This window comes from Microplitis mediator, chromosome 8 (genome assembly GCF_029852145.1).
Source record: "Microplitis mediator isolate UGA2020A chromosome 8, iyMicMedi2.1, whole genome shotgun sequence".
NCBI lineage: Eukaryota > Metazoa > Arthropoda > Insecta > Hymenoptera > Braconidae > Microplitis > Microplitis mediator.
The window spans coordinates 117,566-135,911 of record NC_079976.1 but is presented as its reverse complement, the minus strand read 5'-3'; the positions used below and the strand labels follow the sequence as shown (position 1 = coordinate 135,911).

The 18,346-nt window shown below is 28.5% G+C and overlaps 4 protein-coding genes across 8 annotated transcripts in view; 1 reads left to right on the top strand and 3 right to left on the bottom strand.

The window, feature by feature from the left end:
* Positions 1-6,991, bottom strand: part of LOC130673032 (glutamate receptor 1-like) — a 108,329-nt gene extending 101,338 nt beyond the window's left edge. For both annotated transcript variants that reach the window (XM_057477889.1, XM_057477888.1), the window contains exon 1: positions 6,625-6,991. In XM_057477889.1, the coding sequence (XP_057333872.1) occupies positions 6,625-6,943 (319 nt within the window). In that variant the 5' untranslated portion in view covers positions 6,944-6,991. The remainder of the gene's footprint in view (positions 1-6,624) is intronic.
* Positions 6,992-10,159: 3,168 nt separating this feature from the next.
* On the top strand, positions 10,160-11,766 carry LOC130672599 (general transcription factor IIE subunit 2). Its single transcript, XM_057477219.1, has 4 exons — positions 10,160-10,428; positions 10,732-10,996; positions 11,078-11,287; positions 11,362-11,766. The coding sequence occupies exons 1-4, from the start codon at positions 10,367-10,369 to the stop codon at positions 11,677-11,679; spliced, it is 855 nt and encodes a 284-aa protein (XP_057333202.1). The 5' UTR covers positions 10,160-10,366; the 3' UTR covers positions 11,680-11,766.
* Positions 11,767-11,900: 134 nt separating this feature from the next.
* LOC130672600 (ras-related and estrogen-regulated growth inhibitor) lies at positions 11,901-16,507 on the bottom strand. Of its 3 annotated transcripts, none has more exons than XM_057477222.1 (6): positions 16,369-16,507; positions 15,267-15,380; positions 12,773-12,829; positions 12,523-12,596; positions 12,188-12,454; positions 11,901-12,056 (listed from the first exon to the last, which is right to left on the bottom strand). In XM_057477222.1, exons 2-6 carry the CDS (start codon positions 15,361-15,363, stop codon positions 11,901-11,903), a joined length of 651 nt encoding a protein of 216 aa, XP_057333205.1. In that variant the 5' UTR covers positions 15,364-15,380; positions 16,369-16,507. The 3 variants fall into 3 exon arrangements, with proteins under 3 accessions (XP_057333205.1, XP_057333203.1, XP_057333204.1); XM_057477220.1 differs by having other exon boundaries at positions 16,031-16,405; XM_057477221.1 differs by lacking the exon at positions 16,369-16,507 and adding an exon at positions 15,451-15,596.
* A 59-nt stretch (positions 16,508-16,566) lies between these two features.
* Positions 16,567-18,052, bottom strand: LOC130672598 (uncharacterized). Of its 2 annotated transcripts, none has more exons than XM_057477217.1 (4): positions 17,887-18,052; positions 17,546-17,822; positions 16,786-17,462; positions 16,567-16,691 (listed from the first exon to the last, which is right to left on the bottom strand). In XM_057477217.1, the coding sequence occupies exons 1-4, from the start codon at positions 17,987-17,989 to the stop codon at positions 16,621-16,623; spliced, it is 1,128 nt and encodes a 375-aa protein (XP_057333200.1). In that variant the 5' UTR covers positions 17,990-18,052; the 3' UTR covers positions 16,567-16,620. The 2 variants fall into 2 exon arrangements, with proteins under 2 accessions (XP_057333200.1, XP_057333201.1); XM_057477218.1 differs by having other exon boundaries at positions 16,587-16,710.
* Between the last annotated feature and the right edge of the window lie 294 nt (positions 18,053-18,346).

Sequence of the window (18,346 nt, the reverse complement as noted above, 5' to 3'; positions counted from 1 at the left end):
GAGGCAAAGCATACCCGAAGAAAAGAATTAATCGAGCGTATTCTACTACCGCATTTGTACTAGCTGTAGAGTATGCTGGAGAACTGCACAGAAGAAGATGCACCAGAAGAAGAGGATAAGTATATAAAGTATAAGATCGTTCAAGTACTTTTATATCCATGATACACCACACAAAATATATATATAACATGATGAAATTCTCTCGAAATGACTCGAGTAAATTATGGATAATCTTCCTACGGCTATTGAGAATCGTCCAAGTGAAGAATTCGCGGTCTCATTAACTTTAAATTCTCTTTTACTTAAATTCCAATGGCTTTTTATCATAACAAAAATAAAATTATAAAATAATTATTAATTAAAAAAGAAAAAAATTAGTGTATTATTTTATTTAAACTAAAACTTGGTAAATCTATTTTGTATAGTAACCCAACAGAACTTTTAGTATAAATGATAGACGTAAGCCTTTGGGATGGTCAGAGCTCACTTGGCGTACAACCGTGGTTTTAAATTTGATGGCACTCGAATATTCGTATTTACTCAGTGCCAAATCGAGACTCTCTAGAGATTATGTGGTTGTATTTGATATATTTCAACCTACAGATTAACAACTTATATACTCGACCCAACAAATTTTAACTTCTTTGAATGATTTTAATCATTTCTACTGAAAAAGTATTATTATTATTATTGTTTATTTTTTTATAATTTACAATATAAATATTTTATGTTAGAGTTTACGAAATAATAAAAAAAATGAAATAATCTTTTTATTTTAACGATTCGAGATGTGATAGAAGAGCCACGTCGATATTTCTCCATACGGTTGATATATAAAAATTCCCAAAAGACTCATATAATGTAAGGTATGATCGGACACAAAAATAATAAAATACACCCAGTCCGATTTATATGTTTGTTTTTTTATCTCAACTGGTCGGTTCATACTCTCATATAAATTGATAAGCATTAAAAATGAAATATAGAAATAAAAATACTTTTTATCCTTATATTTAAAAATAAAATGAATAGTGCACTTAAGATATAACATCTTAAAACTTGAGTAAAAAAAATATTTATTTAAAAGTCAAATTTAAGACAGAATTTTTAATGTGATAGGATGATTTGATACGGACGTTAAAGTACATTTCGAAAAGTCAGCTGAAGATGAGCAAACTACCAGCACATCTACTCCTAGATATATATATATATATATATATGTATATATGCGGAAAGCGTATCGACTAGTGCTGCTTGCACGCCCATTTAGCGTCGTATTTCACAAAAGAAGGCAAAAGCTACAAGAAAGAATACGCAAGAGTTTACAGCGTTACTCGGCACTCTATTTTCAAATTTTATTTTTATCTCATTTTATTTATATTACTTACTTGTTTTTATTTTTATTTTTATTTTACCGTTAAATTATCGAATAAATCAATAATTTTGTGATTCTAGTTAATAATTAAAAAAATGAAAATAATAATTTTTTTTCATTAATTAAAGTGACACTAATTGACATTTTAAGAGCTGAAACCAAAATTGAATGGACAGATGAGCATCGTATGACGAGACCCTTAAGCTGGTCGTTTGCAGTTAAACCCATTCATCGATCATATTACGCAGTTACGTACATAACGATGCCTGTTATCGTCATCTGCGTCAAATGGCTTTATATATATACATACATACATACATACATACTCTGTACGCTGATGCTTTTTCAAATACACACATATATATTTCAATTGATTGACACTAAACCACAATATTTTCGTCTATATATTTATACTCCTTTTTCATTGACTTATGCGGATTAATAATAAACAGCTAAGATTTAAATAATTATACGCATCAATATTATTTTAAGTGGTTAATGATGTTGGAAATAAGTGATAAGTGATAAGATATATGATAGAGCGGTAACGTGATAAGGATAAATATGCCTCTAACAAGCCTTGGAGTATACTCATTACCACTACCAGTATTAGTTGTAGTTGTAGTTGTAGTTGTAGTTATATAGTATATAGTAAAGCACTGATACTAATACGAACGAAGAGCAAGATCTTAAATTGTAGGATCGATGAAGCTACTAACGGTCTCCTCCTCTTCTACTTATACTTCAATATCGTCGTCTTTACCTACTGAAACTATGAGGTAATGAGAACCCCACAGAGTTAAGCGTTCAGATTTATATCTATAACCTGAGGTCTCAGATATTGAACCGCCGGCTATGTACACATTATTAATTATATATAATAATAACATTGATAAAATTCACTCAAGTCGACATTTATATCTTTAATAATTGTTTTTCTTTATGATAAAAAAAACTCAAATTAAAACTAAAAAATTATGATTTTGAAAAAAAAAAAAAAAAACAAGATTTGAAATCGCATCATCATCGCTACGTGTACGATTAAAAACACGAGTAAAAGCACATTTTTTCAATCGACTACTCATACAAAACCACGTTATCATTAGAGGACAAATTCATCGAAGCCGGATGCAAGAGCACTCAGACTCATGCTTCAAGAATCGATCGTTAACGAGTCCATTAACAAAAAAAAAACGACTTTTACTATTCCTCAATATTTTATACTCAAAATGAATTTATAGTTGTGTTTTTTTTTATTTGTATCAGTAAAAATAAAAGCAACGATAATAAATTAAATATCAACAAACTTTGAGGGTAAATAATCTAGCTTAATAGTAAATATGTACGTGATGAGTAAATAAATTTGTAATATCTGATAAAGTATACGTGAAATATTTTCGCGTGAGTTACCACAACAAAAATGTCTTGATTCATATATAAATAGTATGCATGAAAGCATTGCAATCATCAAAGGAAGAGAATAAATTCATGTTTTCATGTATGGATTGTATGGATATATAAGTGTGTATACATCTAAACACGTCGCTTTTGTCATTCTAATAGGGATAATGCATCAATTATAGAATCTGTGAACGCATTCCGAATTACATGGCATCGCATAAACTGGCATCCGATCGCCAGCGATTATGCTGCCAATAAATTATCCCTTCTGGCGTTACCATACGTTCACTACCAACCAAACCAACCAACAATCTCTATCTCTCTCTTTCTCTTTCTCTCATTTGCTTGCTCACATTATTTCAACATAACATAATTTATATCATGCATTAATATTAACTTAAACATCAACAGCGAGCTTAATTGTTAACTGAACATATATAAAATCAGACTAGTAATAGGAAAAAAAAGATAGAAAGAAAAAAACACTAACTTTAAGATACAAATCCATCAATTGATTAGATCCTAATCGTTTCTTTACTACACACACACGTTATCTCTTTACTCTCGTCGTATTTATTTTTGTAAGAAAAAAAAAAAAAGTATACGTTCTAACTCACAATGAGGATGAATGATTTGGCTGAACGATTGATCGACAGTATAACTTATTGCCCATTTTATTTCTCATTCCTCATTCTTTTGTATTGATACAGGAACATCACAAGGTCGTCACCATTATCATCACACACTAAACTAATTTTTTTACCACTTTCATTTATTACTCCCTTATTTACTGACTCATTCATTCATCCATTCATTCATTTCATTATTCGTTCATTCATTAAACATAATTTTACGCTTACTTAAAGTTTTCATTGTTACCAAGATAATAATATATACATGTGTAAACATTTAGAAATTACAGAAATATTGTTATTTAATAAAAAAGTAAAGAAAGATTTTTTTTAAAATTAATAAATGGATTCGTTATTTTTAACAACGTTCATTGACAAGTGAAAAATATTGAGAATGGTCAGACACGACAGAAAATATTGACGTTTTCTACTGTTTGCTGATACAATGCTAACTGCTAACCGAGAAGCCTGAGAAGAGAAAGAGAAAAATAATATATACATGTATAGTATACTAAAGTCGATTCACTCTCTCATGAGAATAGAAACTCGTCGACTGCATGACTTGTCTCTTGGTACATTTGAGCTTTGTTTTTAGAATACAAGACCAGGACAACCGACAAGTCGAGGACTTTTATTCTTTTATTTTTTTCTTTTTTTCGACAACCCCAAAAGTATATCCAATACAAAATAGAAATAATCGTAGTACCGAAAAAAAGGTAGTCATCTTTGAAAACTATGACCTCAAAAAATGTTCAGACCAAAAAAAAAAAAAATAAGAAATTACTCGCAGTGTTGGTTTAAGATAATAACAACTGCACAATTACGAAACTCACACACACACTTACACATATGTCAATGTATCGTCATTGAGGTCAAGGACTCTGTGAAAGTGCACCGTTGGTTAAATCATGTTTCCCAAGTGTTGAAAGTATGTCTTCTGGCGAATAAGTAATATTCGCGAGTAGCCAATGTGAGAAGAGAATTAAGAGAGAAAGAATCTAAAGAAAGTAAGAACAGAAAAAAAAAGTCTGAATGATGTATGTTGGTTAGGCAGCTAACATTTAAGGTACCTACTATCAACATAAACTCTATTTTTCTCCCCTCAACTTTTTTCACCAAACTACTATGACTATGTAGTTTTTTTTTCTTTTTTTTTTTTTAAAGCAACTGGACTCCCACGGGAGAGAACGAGACCTCAGTATTTCTATAGGTACTCATCATTCACTCTTCTTTCATCCTCCTCTGTACTCATTTTCCGCAATCCGAAACCCATCCCCAGTTTCTTTATCTTATAGCTTTTCCGCCGCACTATTTTACCCAGTTCACTCATCGTTTCATAATTTTTTTTTTCTTTTCTTTTTAAACTCTCTTTCTCTATGAAATCTGCATTGATGATAATCTCTTAAAGTTTTAAAATACATGTCGGTCTCTATAGTCTATTTTATTCTATACTACTTTAATACTGAATTAAAATTTTTTATTTATCATTTAAATATAAATTAATATATTTTAAAATAAATACTCATTAACTCATTTAACAGTATACCGTGCTAGTTTAAATACTATATTAGTTAAGTGAAAAGTTTAACGTTAAAACTCAATGCAATCAAGTGTATTATTATTTAAAACGGGTGTTTGATTTGAGTTGATTTAGTTATTTGTAACAAGTACAAAAATTATTAGTAATTAATAATGATGATGAAAAGCCAGAAGAAGCAAAATCAAGGAAATGTAAGTAGAGGAAGAATTTAAACGCAAAGGATATGGCCACGTTAATGCGCTTACCCCAATAATTATACATTTCGCATATTCAGCAAAAGCTATCACAGCTTTCTACTCGATTCCATAATTTAGAGTTTATATATATATATACTAGGATGAACTATAGGTTTATAGTATATAAACAAATAGTAGTAGATCTACTTTGAAATCGGATTCAGAGCGAAACGTCGAGAGTAGCTTATGAATCAGGGGTAGAAGCCAATAGAATGTTTCGACACGATTAATTTCAGTATCTACCACTTATCAAATTATAAGTAATTTAAGAACATATATATAGGTTGATTATAATTAAATGTATATGTTGTAAAACTGTGGCTCAAGTTTAATTGTAACGAGTACTCTGACTCTGTTATCTCTAGAACTCACGGATATCAGGATATCAGGATGATTTTGAGTATCGAGATTGTGGCACATTTCCAATTTCGATTACAAAAATGCAAATCAACTTAAACAAACTGGAAAAAACTCTAATAATCTATTTCATCAATTCCTTAGAGTAGTAGAGAAAACATAAATGAAAAAAAAAAAAAAAATCAATTCTTGGATCATCTTGGTTGTCACGTTTGTGAATTCCGATTCACGATACCTAACTAAATATTATTGACGATAAAATAAATATAAAGAAGGTAATGAAAAAACAAGAAAAAATAAATAAAGAAAGAAAGGAAGACCAGGATATAGGGGAAGTGAAAAAAAAATGAAATAAAAATCCACGAGAAGAAATTTAAAACTGTCGTCATGGACCAAGTTCACACAACGTTAAACTTTTTCTCCTAACTCGCAATTGCGTCGACATTTCCAGCTTGCTCTCAATGACAAAGTTTCTCAATTTCACTTCAACCCTTAGTGTCTTCACTAAATTTTATTTATTTTTATTTTTGTCTATGAAATATAGATTAAAATATTATTTTTTCATTTTTCTCCACCCAACAATAATCATTACTTATTGTAAAACTTTGTATTTATTTTTTATATTTTTTATCGAGTTTAATTTTAAAATATATCTTGAGATGAACGAATTAATATTTGACAGTAATAATTAATAATAAAACGATTGGATACCTTATAACACATTTAACAGCTTAAGGATGCTATATAAAAAAAATAAAAAATAAAATAACATAAACCCACACACGTATCACGATAAACACCAAAAGCCCGCACAAGTTCATTACCCTTGGCACTCATTCACGCACGTGGACTTGACAGAGTTACCATATAAGCTTTTCAAACTTGCACTCAACAATAGAAAAAAATAAATGAAATAAAACAAAATAAAATGATTATCACGTCAACAAACATAAATTTCTTTAAAAAAAAATTAAAGTTTTTCATTTGAAAATAAAATAACAATTATTTTAGTTTTTAGTTGTGTATACTTTTCGGCGAAAAGATTTATCTTTTAAATGTTGGTTAAAAACACGTTAAACTCACCTATGGGAATCTTTTCCGGTGCTGCTGCCGCTGCTGCTGCTGAAATTCCAGGCACAAGGATCACCGTCACCATTAAAAAGATTCCACACATGATTACATTAATTAAATTAGTGGGTTTGATAATATTTTTTTTAATTTTATAATCACAATTATAATAACGATTAATTGAAAATTTAAATAGTCGTTGGTGTCGTTGTTGTTTCAGTTGCTCAAGTGATATTGATAGTTTTGATTGTGGTTGTTTTATCAATGTTAACGAATTTAAATCCGTTAAACAATACGGAGGTGATGCTCCTCCCTCGACGATAAACGGGAGCATCTTCCTCACACGATAGTCTGACACAAACTGAGAGTAAAAGAGACTACTACAGACTAGTACCCGTTATCGTAAACTCAGTTCACTCGGATCCCAGCATCCCTCTCTCTAAACTAAACCCTCTACCCCCCATTTACACATCGCGCCGACTCCGGGGTCCACCCTTGTATCCTCAGGGTGGAAGCGTACGCTTAACGCGCATGTTACGTCACACGACGCACATGCAATTCCATCGAGTTCCATGCTACTGAGAGAGATAGATTGCGGGAGGAGTTGATGCTCTGCTTTATACTATATAGTATATATACTACAGTGCACTACTGAAAGACTGATGCGATGTTTCTGGGACGACACGATCATGCTCTTTAACTTATTTTTTATTTTGTATTCTTATTATTTATTTATTTTACCCACATAGTGCACTTTAATAACATTATCTATTTGAGTATGGAGTCTCTTGCTATTGATTTTAAAAAATTCTCTTTTCATTATTTTCTTGTGTAATAAGTACAATTAATATCTATAATGTAATTGATTAGTTTTATTATTGAGGACAGTATTGTAAAAATTGTGGAAAGGAACACAGGATACTCATGAACAAAATCTATAATTATATTATGTATTTTTTTTATCTACGCCAAATAAATCTAATAGATATTATCTATCTATCTATCTATTATTCTTAATTAATTACTATTTTATATGTTAGTAAACTTGTAACAGTTGGTGTAATTTGTTTAATTAATTATGTAGTTTAATGAGTTTCAAGTTTGGATTAAAAAATAAAATATAAAGACATGGATTATATATATTTAATTTATGGTAAAATTCGTTGTAATGTGGGTGATATTAAATACGAAAGAATAGAGTAACGAGGTTTATTAGTAAAATTTATATTTTTTAGCTACATTATTATAAATATAAAGATACTGTATAATTTTTCGTAGACGGTTATAATGGTTTACGAGAGACGCTTCAACTAAATGCCCGGATTTCCACGGGGTGTTAGCTCATTGAATATTTTTATTTCTAATATACATATATACCTGATATCACAAGAAGTGAGTGGTTTTATACGTAAAAGCAAAGTTCCAAACGAGGATTCTTGCCGCGGGTATATAACTTTTAAAAACTCCCTGGTTTTCCGCCATCGATTACCACCTCTATTTTTACCTCTATCTCTACAAAATGGATCTGCTGTGTTTTCATCTAACTGATAAGATCCGACAATTTTATTTTGGATTAAAAATAACTTTTTCGATAATTTATAAGAATAAATTGTTTAAAATAAAAGTAATATCTGTGATTTTTAAAGCTTGTGTATACACGATAATTCAAGTAAATAAAACAGGGATGGAAGAATCGTAAAACGTTAAATTTTTCAGCAACGATCCAAGTCTGACGGCTTTGTAAAACGTTTAGCTACGTGTTCTCAAGCTTACAAGACGTTTATTTCATTGACTTGAGTCAGTTTGCTTTTTATTTCTCTCAAGTTTATATATAAAATATAAAATATAAAATCGACATACACTTTCTATGAATCACGTCACACTATATCGTAAAAGACACTGTTGTAAAAATATATAATTTATGGCAACTCTTAAAATAAAAAATTAATTAAATAAAAATAGTGTCTTTGAATTGTTTGATATATGTTAAAAATATTTATCTAACAGATAGTAATTGAATTAAGTATATGGAATAAGATATAAAAGGAGATATACCTATAGGTAATAGTTAGTGAGATAGCTTTACCATCGATTGCACTTCTGTGAGCAAGCTATTATATTATAAAGCCTGATGCGTGAGCCATTGAGCCACGAGCTATTTCAATATTACCTTCCATATTACTCTCTACTCTCTACTCTCTACTCTACTGGTAGTACTGATGTTGGCTACCAAACCAAACCAGACTATAGCAGACCAGACTAGACCAGAGATATTACATCTAGGTATTCTACAGCAGCACGTCTAGTCATACTAGTCATACTAGTCATACTAGTCCCAAAGTGTCAATCGCTCATATGATGTACACTCATATCTCGATACCCACATACATTTGATCTCGCATGTATCTCATATCAACAATGTCTATAATATTAAACAGTATACATCGAAATTGAACAAAGCTGGATATATATATATATATATGTATATATATCATGGACTCGTGACGATACACTGTCAAGTCATACGACTACTCACTCACTATAGTGCACTTATCGGTATGCAATTGTAGATATTATGCAAACATGAGCACGTGTATATATGTCCAACTACACCAGTTGTATCTATCTATCTATCTATCTATCTGTCTGTCTTTCTATACCCACCAGCCAATATCATTTTCTCTCTCTCCCTCTCTCTCTCTTGCTTTCTCCCTCTTTGATGTAAACATCATATCCTAATGTCTTTTGAAAGGTACACTCAAATACCATAGACCCATACAGAAATATATAGAGCGATATAGAGCCATATAGAGCCATAGAGCCAACAGATGATACGTGCAACGATAATATCGTAACCTTCAACCTTCAACCTTACCCATCACCATCTTTACCGTTTCATTCTTATATATATTGAATACCTTCTACATATTTCCCATTTAATTTTATGTTTTTATTACTTTTATATTTTTACTTGATCGTAAGTAAATCATTTTCATCAGCCATCAGTATGTAGGAAATCAAACACTCGTACTACTATTAACTAAAAATATAATTAATTTTTAAATTCATAAATTTTTGACTCATTAATACTCAGTAGTTTTTACATTTAATTAACGTTTTATTTATAAAATTTAAATGTTATTTTTATGGTTTTTATGTTAAAATTGATATAAGTTAATACTCATGGAACCAAACAAAATGTAACAACGTTAACAAAGTATCAACTATCCACCACAAATCTTTTGATTGTTAATCAAAAAGTGAATAATAATAAAAATGACGGCGCTGCAGTAGTAAAGATTGAATTTATAAATTTTCGCGCGAGAACTGTGCGCACGTATCTAAGCGCACATGCGTACAAAATAAAAATAAAAAAAAAATATACATCTGAAGGATCTGAAGACAGCGGCCATTGTGCCGCCCAAGTTTAAATCAAACTCACGCATGCGTCTTGTTTTTGTTTCTATGTTTAGTTTAGATTTTCGTCACTAGGAGTCACTAAAGATTTACTAAATCGTCGTTTGTCGTTTCAAGGTTTCAAGATCATTGGCTGTACGAGACTTACTCGACTTACTCCATCTACTCAAAGCCCAGCTGAACATTAATATTAAAACCTAGCAAGAGAAAAAAAAAAACAAAAACAAAAAGATTTGAAGTTTTTATTCTAAATTCGGTACATTCCAACGATCCCTATTGTTGTTGTGTTTGTTTTGATTGTTTTATTACACGGAAAAGTTTAAATTATAATAATAAAATAATGGATCCAGCTCTGTTACGTGAACGTGAGCTGTTTAAAAAACGTTCACTTGCTACCCCAACGTATGTATAATGTTTAACCTAAAATCTAAAATCTTATTACCTTTGTACAATAAATAATTAAACAATTTAATGAGTGTGAATGTAGCAGACATCAAACAAATTTTAAGTTATTAATAAGTAAAGTAAATAACTAATAAAATAAAATTTAAAAAAATACACATTTAAAAAATTGAAAAATTCAAAAGTGCATTTTTTTTAAATATTTTTTTTTTTAATTATTTACGCCATTTATTTAAAGTTTTAAATTTGTCTGATGTCTGCTACATTCACACTCATAACAATTTAAAAAATATTATATTGTAGGGTAGAAAAAAAGAAAAGAGATCGTGAACGAGAAACAGCACGTGATGATGGACCAGGAAAAAAACAAAAAGTATCCTCGTCGTCGAGTGGTCCAAAACCAGAGTCTACAAATTATAAAACTATGGCAGGTAGCTCACAGTATAAATTTGGTGTATTGGCTAAAATAGTTAAACATATGAAAGCAAGACATCAAGATGGTGATGATCATCCACTTGCCCTTGAGGAAATTTTAGATGAAACAAATCAACTTGACGTTGGAACGAAAGTATGTTTTATTTTAAATATATTATTATTTTTTTCAGTTTATCTATTAATATTTATTTATTTATTTATTTATTTATAATAGGTAAAACAATGGTTACAAACAGAAGCATTAATTCAAAATCCTAAAATTGAGACAACACCTGATAATCGATTTAGTTTTAAACCCATGTACAAAATAAAAGATAAAAAATCATTGTTGAGGCTGCTTAAGCAGCATGATTTAAAAGGACTTGGTGGTATTTTACTGGATGATATTCAAGAAAGTTTACCCCACTGTGATAAACATCTCAAAGTAATTTTTTGACTTTATTACTTTTATAACTAATTAAAAGTTATATTATTTAAACGGGTTATTTACACTTACAGAATTTACAAAACGACATATTATTTATACACCGTCCATTGGATAAAAAAAAAATAGTATTTTATAATGACAAAGGAACAACGATGCAAATCGACGAAGAATTTCAAAAATTATGGCGTGCTGTCGCCGTCGACGCTATGGATGATCAAAAAATAGACGAGTATCTTCAAAAACAAGGTATCAGATCTATGCAAGATCACGGGCCAAAGAAACCTGCACCTATGAAACGAAAAAAACCAAATAATAAGCGAAAGCAGTTGAAGAAACCACGTGATAATGAACATTTGGCGGATGTTCTAGAGACATATGATGATAAGTAACTTTTTATTTTATTACGTTAATAATTTATTCAGTATAATTACAAGTACAAAATAAATATTAATAATAATAACAACAACGATGTGTAAGTAAGCAACTATCTCTCAATACAAAATATTCATTTAAATAATTAACAAGAAAGAGAGTGAAAAAAATAAAAGAAAAATTTATAAAAATATAATATTAAATAGATGTATGATGATTATTATTATTATATTATATATTAATCTTTCGGTAAAGCAGAATCACTTTTCCCGCGTGAATAAGCTTTGGTAGCTTTACTACCGAGCATACGATCCAAAAGTGACTGTTTATTCCTTCTTCGCGCTGCTAAAACTTCTTTGCATAATTCATGAAATGATTCGGCTATTTGAGCTACCTATCCAAGTAACAAAATGAAAAAAAAAAAGAAATATCAGTACATATATATATATTATGTATAAACTAAGTAATTAAATTATTATGTGTAGTAGGAACTTGGAATATGTTTAAATAGGTTATTAAAGTTACCTGTTCAGCAGCAGTAACTTCACTAAACCAACACTCAAAGTCTTTGGCCAAAATTTCACCCTCCTCAGTGCTGACCTGACGTAAGTGAACCATGTCTGCTTTGTTTCCAACCAAAGCTAAAGGCATCGCTGCTTCTGGGTCGGCGACCGCAAGTGCTTGTTTCGCTTTTCTTACAAAGTTAAAGGAACCTCGGTCGGTTATTGAGTAAACTAATAGAAGACCGTCTGCCCATTGCAGCGTTTCCATTGTTGGCATCTCCTCTTGGCTCTATTATTTTTAATTTTAATAAAAATAATAAATAATTTGTTCAAATTTAAATAAATTAAAATAAATACCTTTGGACATGAATCTAATATTTCAAAAAGTATCGGTTCGCCGTCCACCAGTACCTCATGTTTATACCGATTTTCTATAAATTTTAGTAAATTAACTAATTTATTACAGCTGTCGACTATCTACAGTGTCAAATATAAATTTAGACCAGACGTCCAAGACTTTAAAGTATGCAAAGTAAAAAATAAAAATAGAAAAAATAAATCATAATAGATATATAATGAAATTAACCGTAAACAATATATTTATTACCTTGTTGATGATCATACTCGCCAATGTAACGTCTTGTTAAAAATCTCACAGTCAAGGCTAAAACAGTATAAAATAAACTTTTAAATTAAACAAAAGTTGTGTGTATGGAATCCGGCAATTGATTATAAATTATACGTTGTATTTAAACTTTTATTTACGTAAACTTATTTTTCTTACGTACGTTTTGTCAGTTTAACGGTATAAACATATAATTATTTTTTTTTCTCCTATATATACATTGAAGAAAATTCCATGAATATATTAATACATAAATACTTATATTGTTAACCGGATGTTTTACAATAATTATTATTTTAAAATATAAATCTATCCTCATCGTGATAGCTTTTCACTTTCGCATCACGTGATTCGTCGAGATGTATTAGGAATTTGATTCACCCAAGTGGCAAAAGAAAGAGTTTAGAATAAAAAGAGATTAAGAGAAAATAATAAAATAAATAGTATAAGAAGAAGGAGAAAAAGATAAATGTAAGAGAGCAGGCAAAAGCCACCCGTTCTACTCCCTGACTGCTTGCATCCTCTGAATATTTACCAAGCTTCTTTTTCCTAAATAAAAAAAGTTATTCGCCATTATTTATTCCTCTCTTTCTTTCTATTATTCATTCATAAAATCATTTGATATATTTTTCTCAACTTTGTATCCATCCTTGTAAATTTATAACTATTTAATAATTAATTAACAATTTTTTTAAATTTTTATTTTATAATTATTTATACGTTGTATGTATATGCATAAATATATAGAGTAGAGACGAGTGAAAAATAACGGTCGAGTGATAATAAGTAGCCTGAAGGGTAAAACGGTGACGTTGTTCCGTTTGTGATTCTAGTCGCGGCTTATATTTGAATATTCATCGAGAATACTCTCTGCTACATAATGACTCTTCTTGTTTGCTCTTTTTTTTTTATTTTCATTTATTTATTTATTTATTATTTTCCTTTTTTTTTTTTTTTTCAACTTGACAAACTACTTGATGAGATGATAATTTTTATAACGAGCTTAGTTTTTTTTTTTTCTCTATTTCAACGAATTTGTTTATTTAAAACGATACAAAATATATATGCGATTCAATAGAAATAATAATAAAAGTATGAAGAGTGTAACCCAGTGACCTGCTTCAAGTGGTACACCACACTATTTTTATCGTCAATCTTACCCACTACCACTATATACATTGTCATGATCGTCATAATATGTCCGCAAAACCTTGCTCAACTACTTTGCTTACGTTAACTGATCTCATAATTATGTGCCTCTGATATATATTATTTACTCAACAATTCTAATTTTAATTAAATTATCAATGATGATTATTTAAATTATGTGTGCTATTTAAAATATATATTATCAAAATCGTTTAGGAGAATTCCAACCCCTCTTGACGAAACAATTAACTTTAGTAAAATTAATTTATACGTTATATTTATGAAGACGTAAGATAAATTATTAATTATTTTAAATAGATAAATTTATTATGAGCTCAAAAATAATAATTTATTTATATTAAATTTAATTTTAGATTTAAATTATCTCGAGAAGATATTGAATTATGATATTTCAAACGCACTTGAGATTAAAGTCTATATTTGAGGTAAAACATAAATAGCAGGAGTCTGTAAGTTGTTGCACAGCTGCTGCTTATGCTGAATAAAACAGCTTTCAAAGTTATTTATTCACTTGCTATATATTTTTTTATTTTTAATTGATTTATCTAAAAAAACTAAAAAAATTTTTATAATTATTTATCTTTTTCTTTTTATTTTTTGTTATGTATATAATTAGTTAAAATTATAAAAATTTTTGATACGGTAGATGCATCTGAGTTGTTTTGTTGGTCTGTTGGTCTCGGTTGCAGTAGAATACAACAACGCTCATTTACACAGTAACGCCAAAAACTCTGACTAATTTTAATATAATGCAGAGACCTTATCCGCGTACGCGTACATGTATGTATACAGATATAGATATACTAAGTAGAGAAAACTCACTGTACTCAGTATAATGTGAAGAAAAAAATGCGTTAATGTGGTCTATATAAATATATACATATAAAAAGGCAGTTTCGTGTACATGAACCAGTGAGTGCTCGAAAATGAAATTAATGCTCGAACAAAAATTTTTTTTCATTCATTAGAGAGAACTCGCTATTATTATTTTTTTTACCATTATTTATTTTATTTTTATCCCAATGGAACTTTCGTTGAAAAAAAAATTATAAAATAAATAAATGAAATAATTAATGAGTTTTTAAAATAATAAATAATAAAGCTAAAGGCTAAAAAAAAAAAAAACTCGGGATAGATACTATAATTAAAACTCACACTTAACAACTGTATATATAAATATATACCATCGTCTAGAACTTGAATCGTAAAATTAAGCCAACGGAGAACAGTATTTAAATCCAGGATAGAAAAATTATATATTTATTATTTTAAATAAGACTGACGTATAAATAAAAAATAAAATTACCGCTCTTTCCAACGCCTGGTGCACCTATAACTGCAACTTTAACTTCACACAATGAACTTTTTTTTCGTCGTATTCCTCGTATTGCATTTGTCGTCATTTTACCGACATTTGTATCTGAAAAATGATTTAAAATATATTTGTATAGGATTATGTAAAATAAATGGTAATCTATTTCTAGGCGCACTTTGTTAAAGATTAAAACCAACTGGTTTTAAGTGTTGGAGCAGTAATGTGAACGAGCTGTCTCAAAAAACAATCATAGAGTCTATTTTAATCTTGTTTAAATTAAAAAAAACTTTTTTATTTCATTTATTTAATCAGTTTACACAATAATTTACAATGTTTGTGTATTAGTGTTAGTACAGGCATTAGTATATAATATATAATATAATAATAAAACTATTTAATTTATGTAAAATCTTTGCCAAAGATTTAAATTTAAGTTTCCGATCTACTAGATGCCCAGTACAAAGTTTATATTTATAGTATAATTTATAAAAATGTACACAAAAATAAAGAGATAATGGAAGAAGATACAGATATATGTAAAGTTTAAGTTTTAAGTGCAAGTTCAGTGATGCGCCCACGGACGACATGCGTTACTGCTATATAATATCATCTTTATAGTATTATATATATTTATCTATTTATCTATTTTTTATAATCTAATAAAAACTCGAAATGATTATTTGAAAAAGCTCCAAGCAGGTGTTTGTCTATTAAATTATTTATAATAACTTAAAATTACGTTAAAGTTTACTTACTACGTTAAAAAATAATCAGAGATTTTAATTAACTTTTTTATAAAAATAAAAGTATCTTTTTAAATTTATTTTAAACGCAATCATAACCACTTTACCACAGATAATTATTCATATAAATACTATTGTTGTTTAAAGAAAAGTAATAGAGTAGTACTATCTACTATTAAATTTTAGTAATAGACTGTGTGCACGTGCGAATTGTTTTATTCTATACCAAGCAATGAAACATAATTAGAAACTTCCGGTAAGATATTTAATCTTTTAAACAGGTCACGTGCTTCAACACCCGACAGTTTAAAATAATAATAAATAAAATATTTAAAAATTTAGTAGCGTACAACAATTAGTTAGCAAGATCCGACGAGTTTGTTGGTTCGCGCTCGACTGTCTTTAAAACAGTCACTATTTTTTCTTCTTCTTCTTCTTCTTCTTCATCTTCTCGTTCTTGTTATTGATGTTACCTTCATTCTCATTTATTAAGTAAACTTTTTTTTATTTATTTAAAAATTATGTTATTTAATTATCAACACTAATTTTTTTTTTTAATAAAAAAATTGGTCTTTATTAAATATTAATAATAATAATAATAATTAATGGGAACCACTTGGACAACCACCAAAAAGCCAACGATAAACGCGAGCCACTACCGGAGTAACGCGATCTACAAAATTAATAAATATCTAAAATATTAAAAGTTATTATTATTATTATTACTATTATTATTATGATATGTGAAATAGAACAAATAAACTTGCCATTTATTATTGGTGGTGGTAAGAAATCATTAGAGTCATCTGATAAATCATAATAATCGTTGTGTAATATCTCTTGGCGGTTACTGTGCGAACTGCGTTCTCCCGAGAATTCCTTCCTTGTCGATGCCGCTGTCGATTTTCTTCCTGACCAAGAACCATCAGCATTGTCGTACGTTTTATTACCATCCACTACTAAAGATTCGTATCCCGTTTTCTTAGTATTCTTTAAACGGTCATTTATTTTACTATTATTTTTTAATAAATCATCAATCAATTTTAGAGCTTGAAATTCTTTTCGTTGTCGCTGATTTTTATTTCCATCGACTGACAGTGACATAATTTTTTTACGAATTTTACGCAATTTATATTTCATTTCAGTGTCACTTTCTTCAATATCTTCTCGTTCTTCTTCTTCTTCCTCCTCCTCCTCCTCGTGTTCTTCATCATTATCTGCTAGATTTTCATCAGTTAATCGATAAACGTCTGATCGCTTTCGTTTATTTTTATTTTTTTTAAAATTATCATTTTTAAATTTATGTAAATTTTTAACATCTTCTATAGCAGGTGAAAAATATTGACTATAATTTGAAGCCAGCCCATCATTTTCCAAATACAAAGTATCATTATATTTTTTGTTCATTATTGGTTTATTAATTTTTAAATCACCGATAAATTCTCTAACATAAAAAAAATTAACTACATTTTTATAAAACAATTATTAAATTTTTTTTTATATTTATTAATTTATAAAAATAATCACCTAGAAAATTCAAACCCACGAGAAGAATTAAGTTTTATTTCCGGCCAGTCGATATTTTTTTCTTTAACTTGTTTAAAACCCTTACAATTTTTAGTTGACGTTTTGAGACTTGATTTTTTATATTTTTCTTTAGGAATATTATTTTTTAAAGCATCTCGTAATTTAATATTGCCATGGGAATAATTTCCAAATTTACTATTCGTTTCAAATGAATTAAGTATTGTTTTGAGACTAAATGCTATTGCATCAATAAAAATCAAACATCCTTTTCGAAAATCTATGTATAAAAAAAAAGTACAATAATTATAATTATCATGATATTTAAATAGTTTATAACTTACATGAACGTGAAATAGGAATAAAATAAAATATTATTCCTAAAAAAGTAATAGTTGGTGCGACAATTTTTAGTAAACTCCATTCTTGTTTGAAATTTTCATCCATAAATTTTAATTATAATTATAATTTTATATACATTTAGGTTAAATAATTTTATATGACACTTTTAATTTTATATATTAATAAAAAACAACTGAAAGACTGAAGGGAAAAAAATAACAGAGGTAGTGAACAAAGTAATCAAACAATATAACATTCAAATCTCAAGACTTTATTATATGCTTATATAATTTACAATATAATACAAACGATAATAATAATAATAATAATAATAATAATAATAATAATAGTTGAAAATTCAATATTAGATTAAAATTAGGTGAGAGCAAATTAATTAAATATTTTTAATCATCATTATTAATATTTATTCAGAAATAAATGATCAAGTGCACTGTGTACTTG

Excerpts from the sequence above, each read along its gene's own strand:
- LOC130672599 (XM_057477219.1), top strand. The coding sequence starts at position 10,367 with ATGGATCCAGCTCTGTTACGTGAACGTGAGCTGTTTAAAAAACGTTCA. Across the intron at positions 10,997-11,077 it reads AACTTGACGTTGGAACGAAA|GTAAAACAATGGTTACAAAC; the intron begins GTATGTTTTATT and ends TATTTATAATAG. Across the intron at positions 11,288-11,361 it reads ACTGTGATAAACATCTCAAA|AATTTACAAAACGACATATT; the intron begins GTAATTTTTTGA and ends TTACACTTACAG.
- LOC130672600 (XM_057477222.1), bottom strand. The coding sequence starts at position 15,363 with ATGACGACAAATGCAATACGAGGAATACGACGAAAAAAAAGTTCATTG. Across the intron at positions 12,830-15,266 it reads ACCAGGCGTTGGAAAGAGCG|CCTTGACTGTGAGATTTTTA; the intron begins GTAATTTTATTT and ends ATACTGTTTTAG. Across the intron at positions 12,455-12,522 it reads TATTAGATTCATGTCCAAAG|AGCCAAGAGGAGATGCCAAC; the intron begins GTATTTATTTTA and ends TAAAAATAATAG.
- LOC130672598 (XM_057477217.1), bottom strand. The coding sequence starts at position 17,989 with ATGGATGAAAATTTCAAACAAGAATGGAGTTTACTAAAAATTGTCGCA. Across the intron at positions 17,823-17,886 it reads TATTCCTATTTCACGTTCAT|ATTTTCGAAAAGGATGTTTG; the intron begins GTAAGTTATAAA and ends TTTTATACATAG. Across the intron at positions 16,692-16,785 it reads ACCACCACCAATAATAAATG|ATCGCGTTACTCCGGTAGTG; the intron begins GCAAGTTTATTT and ends TTAATTTTGTAG.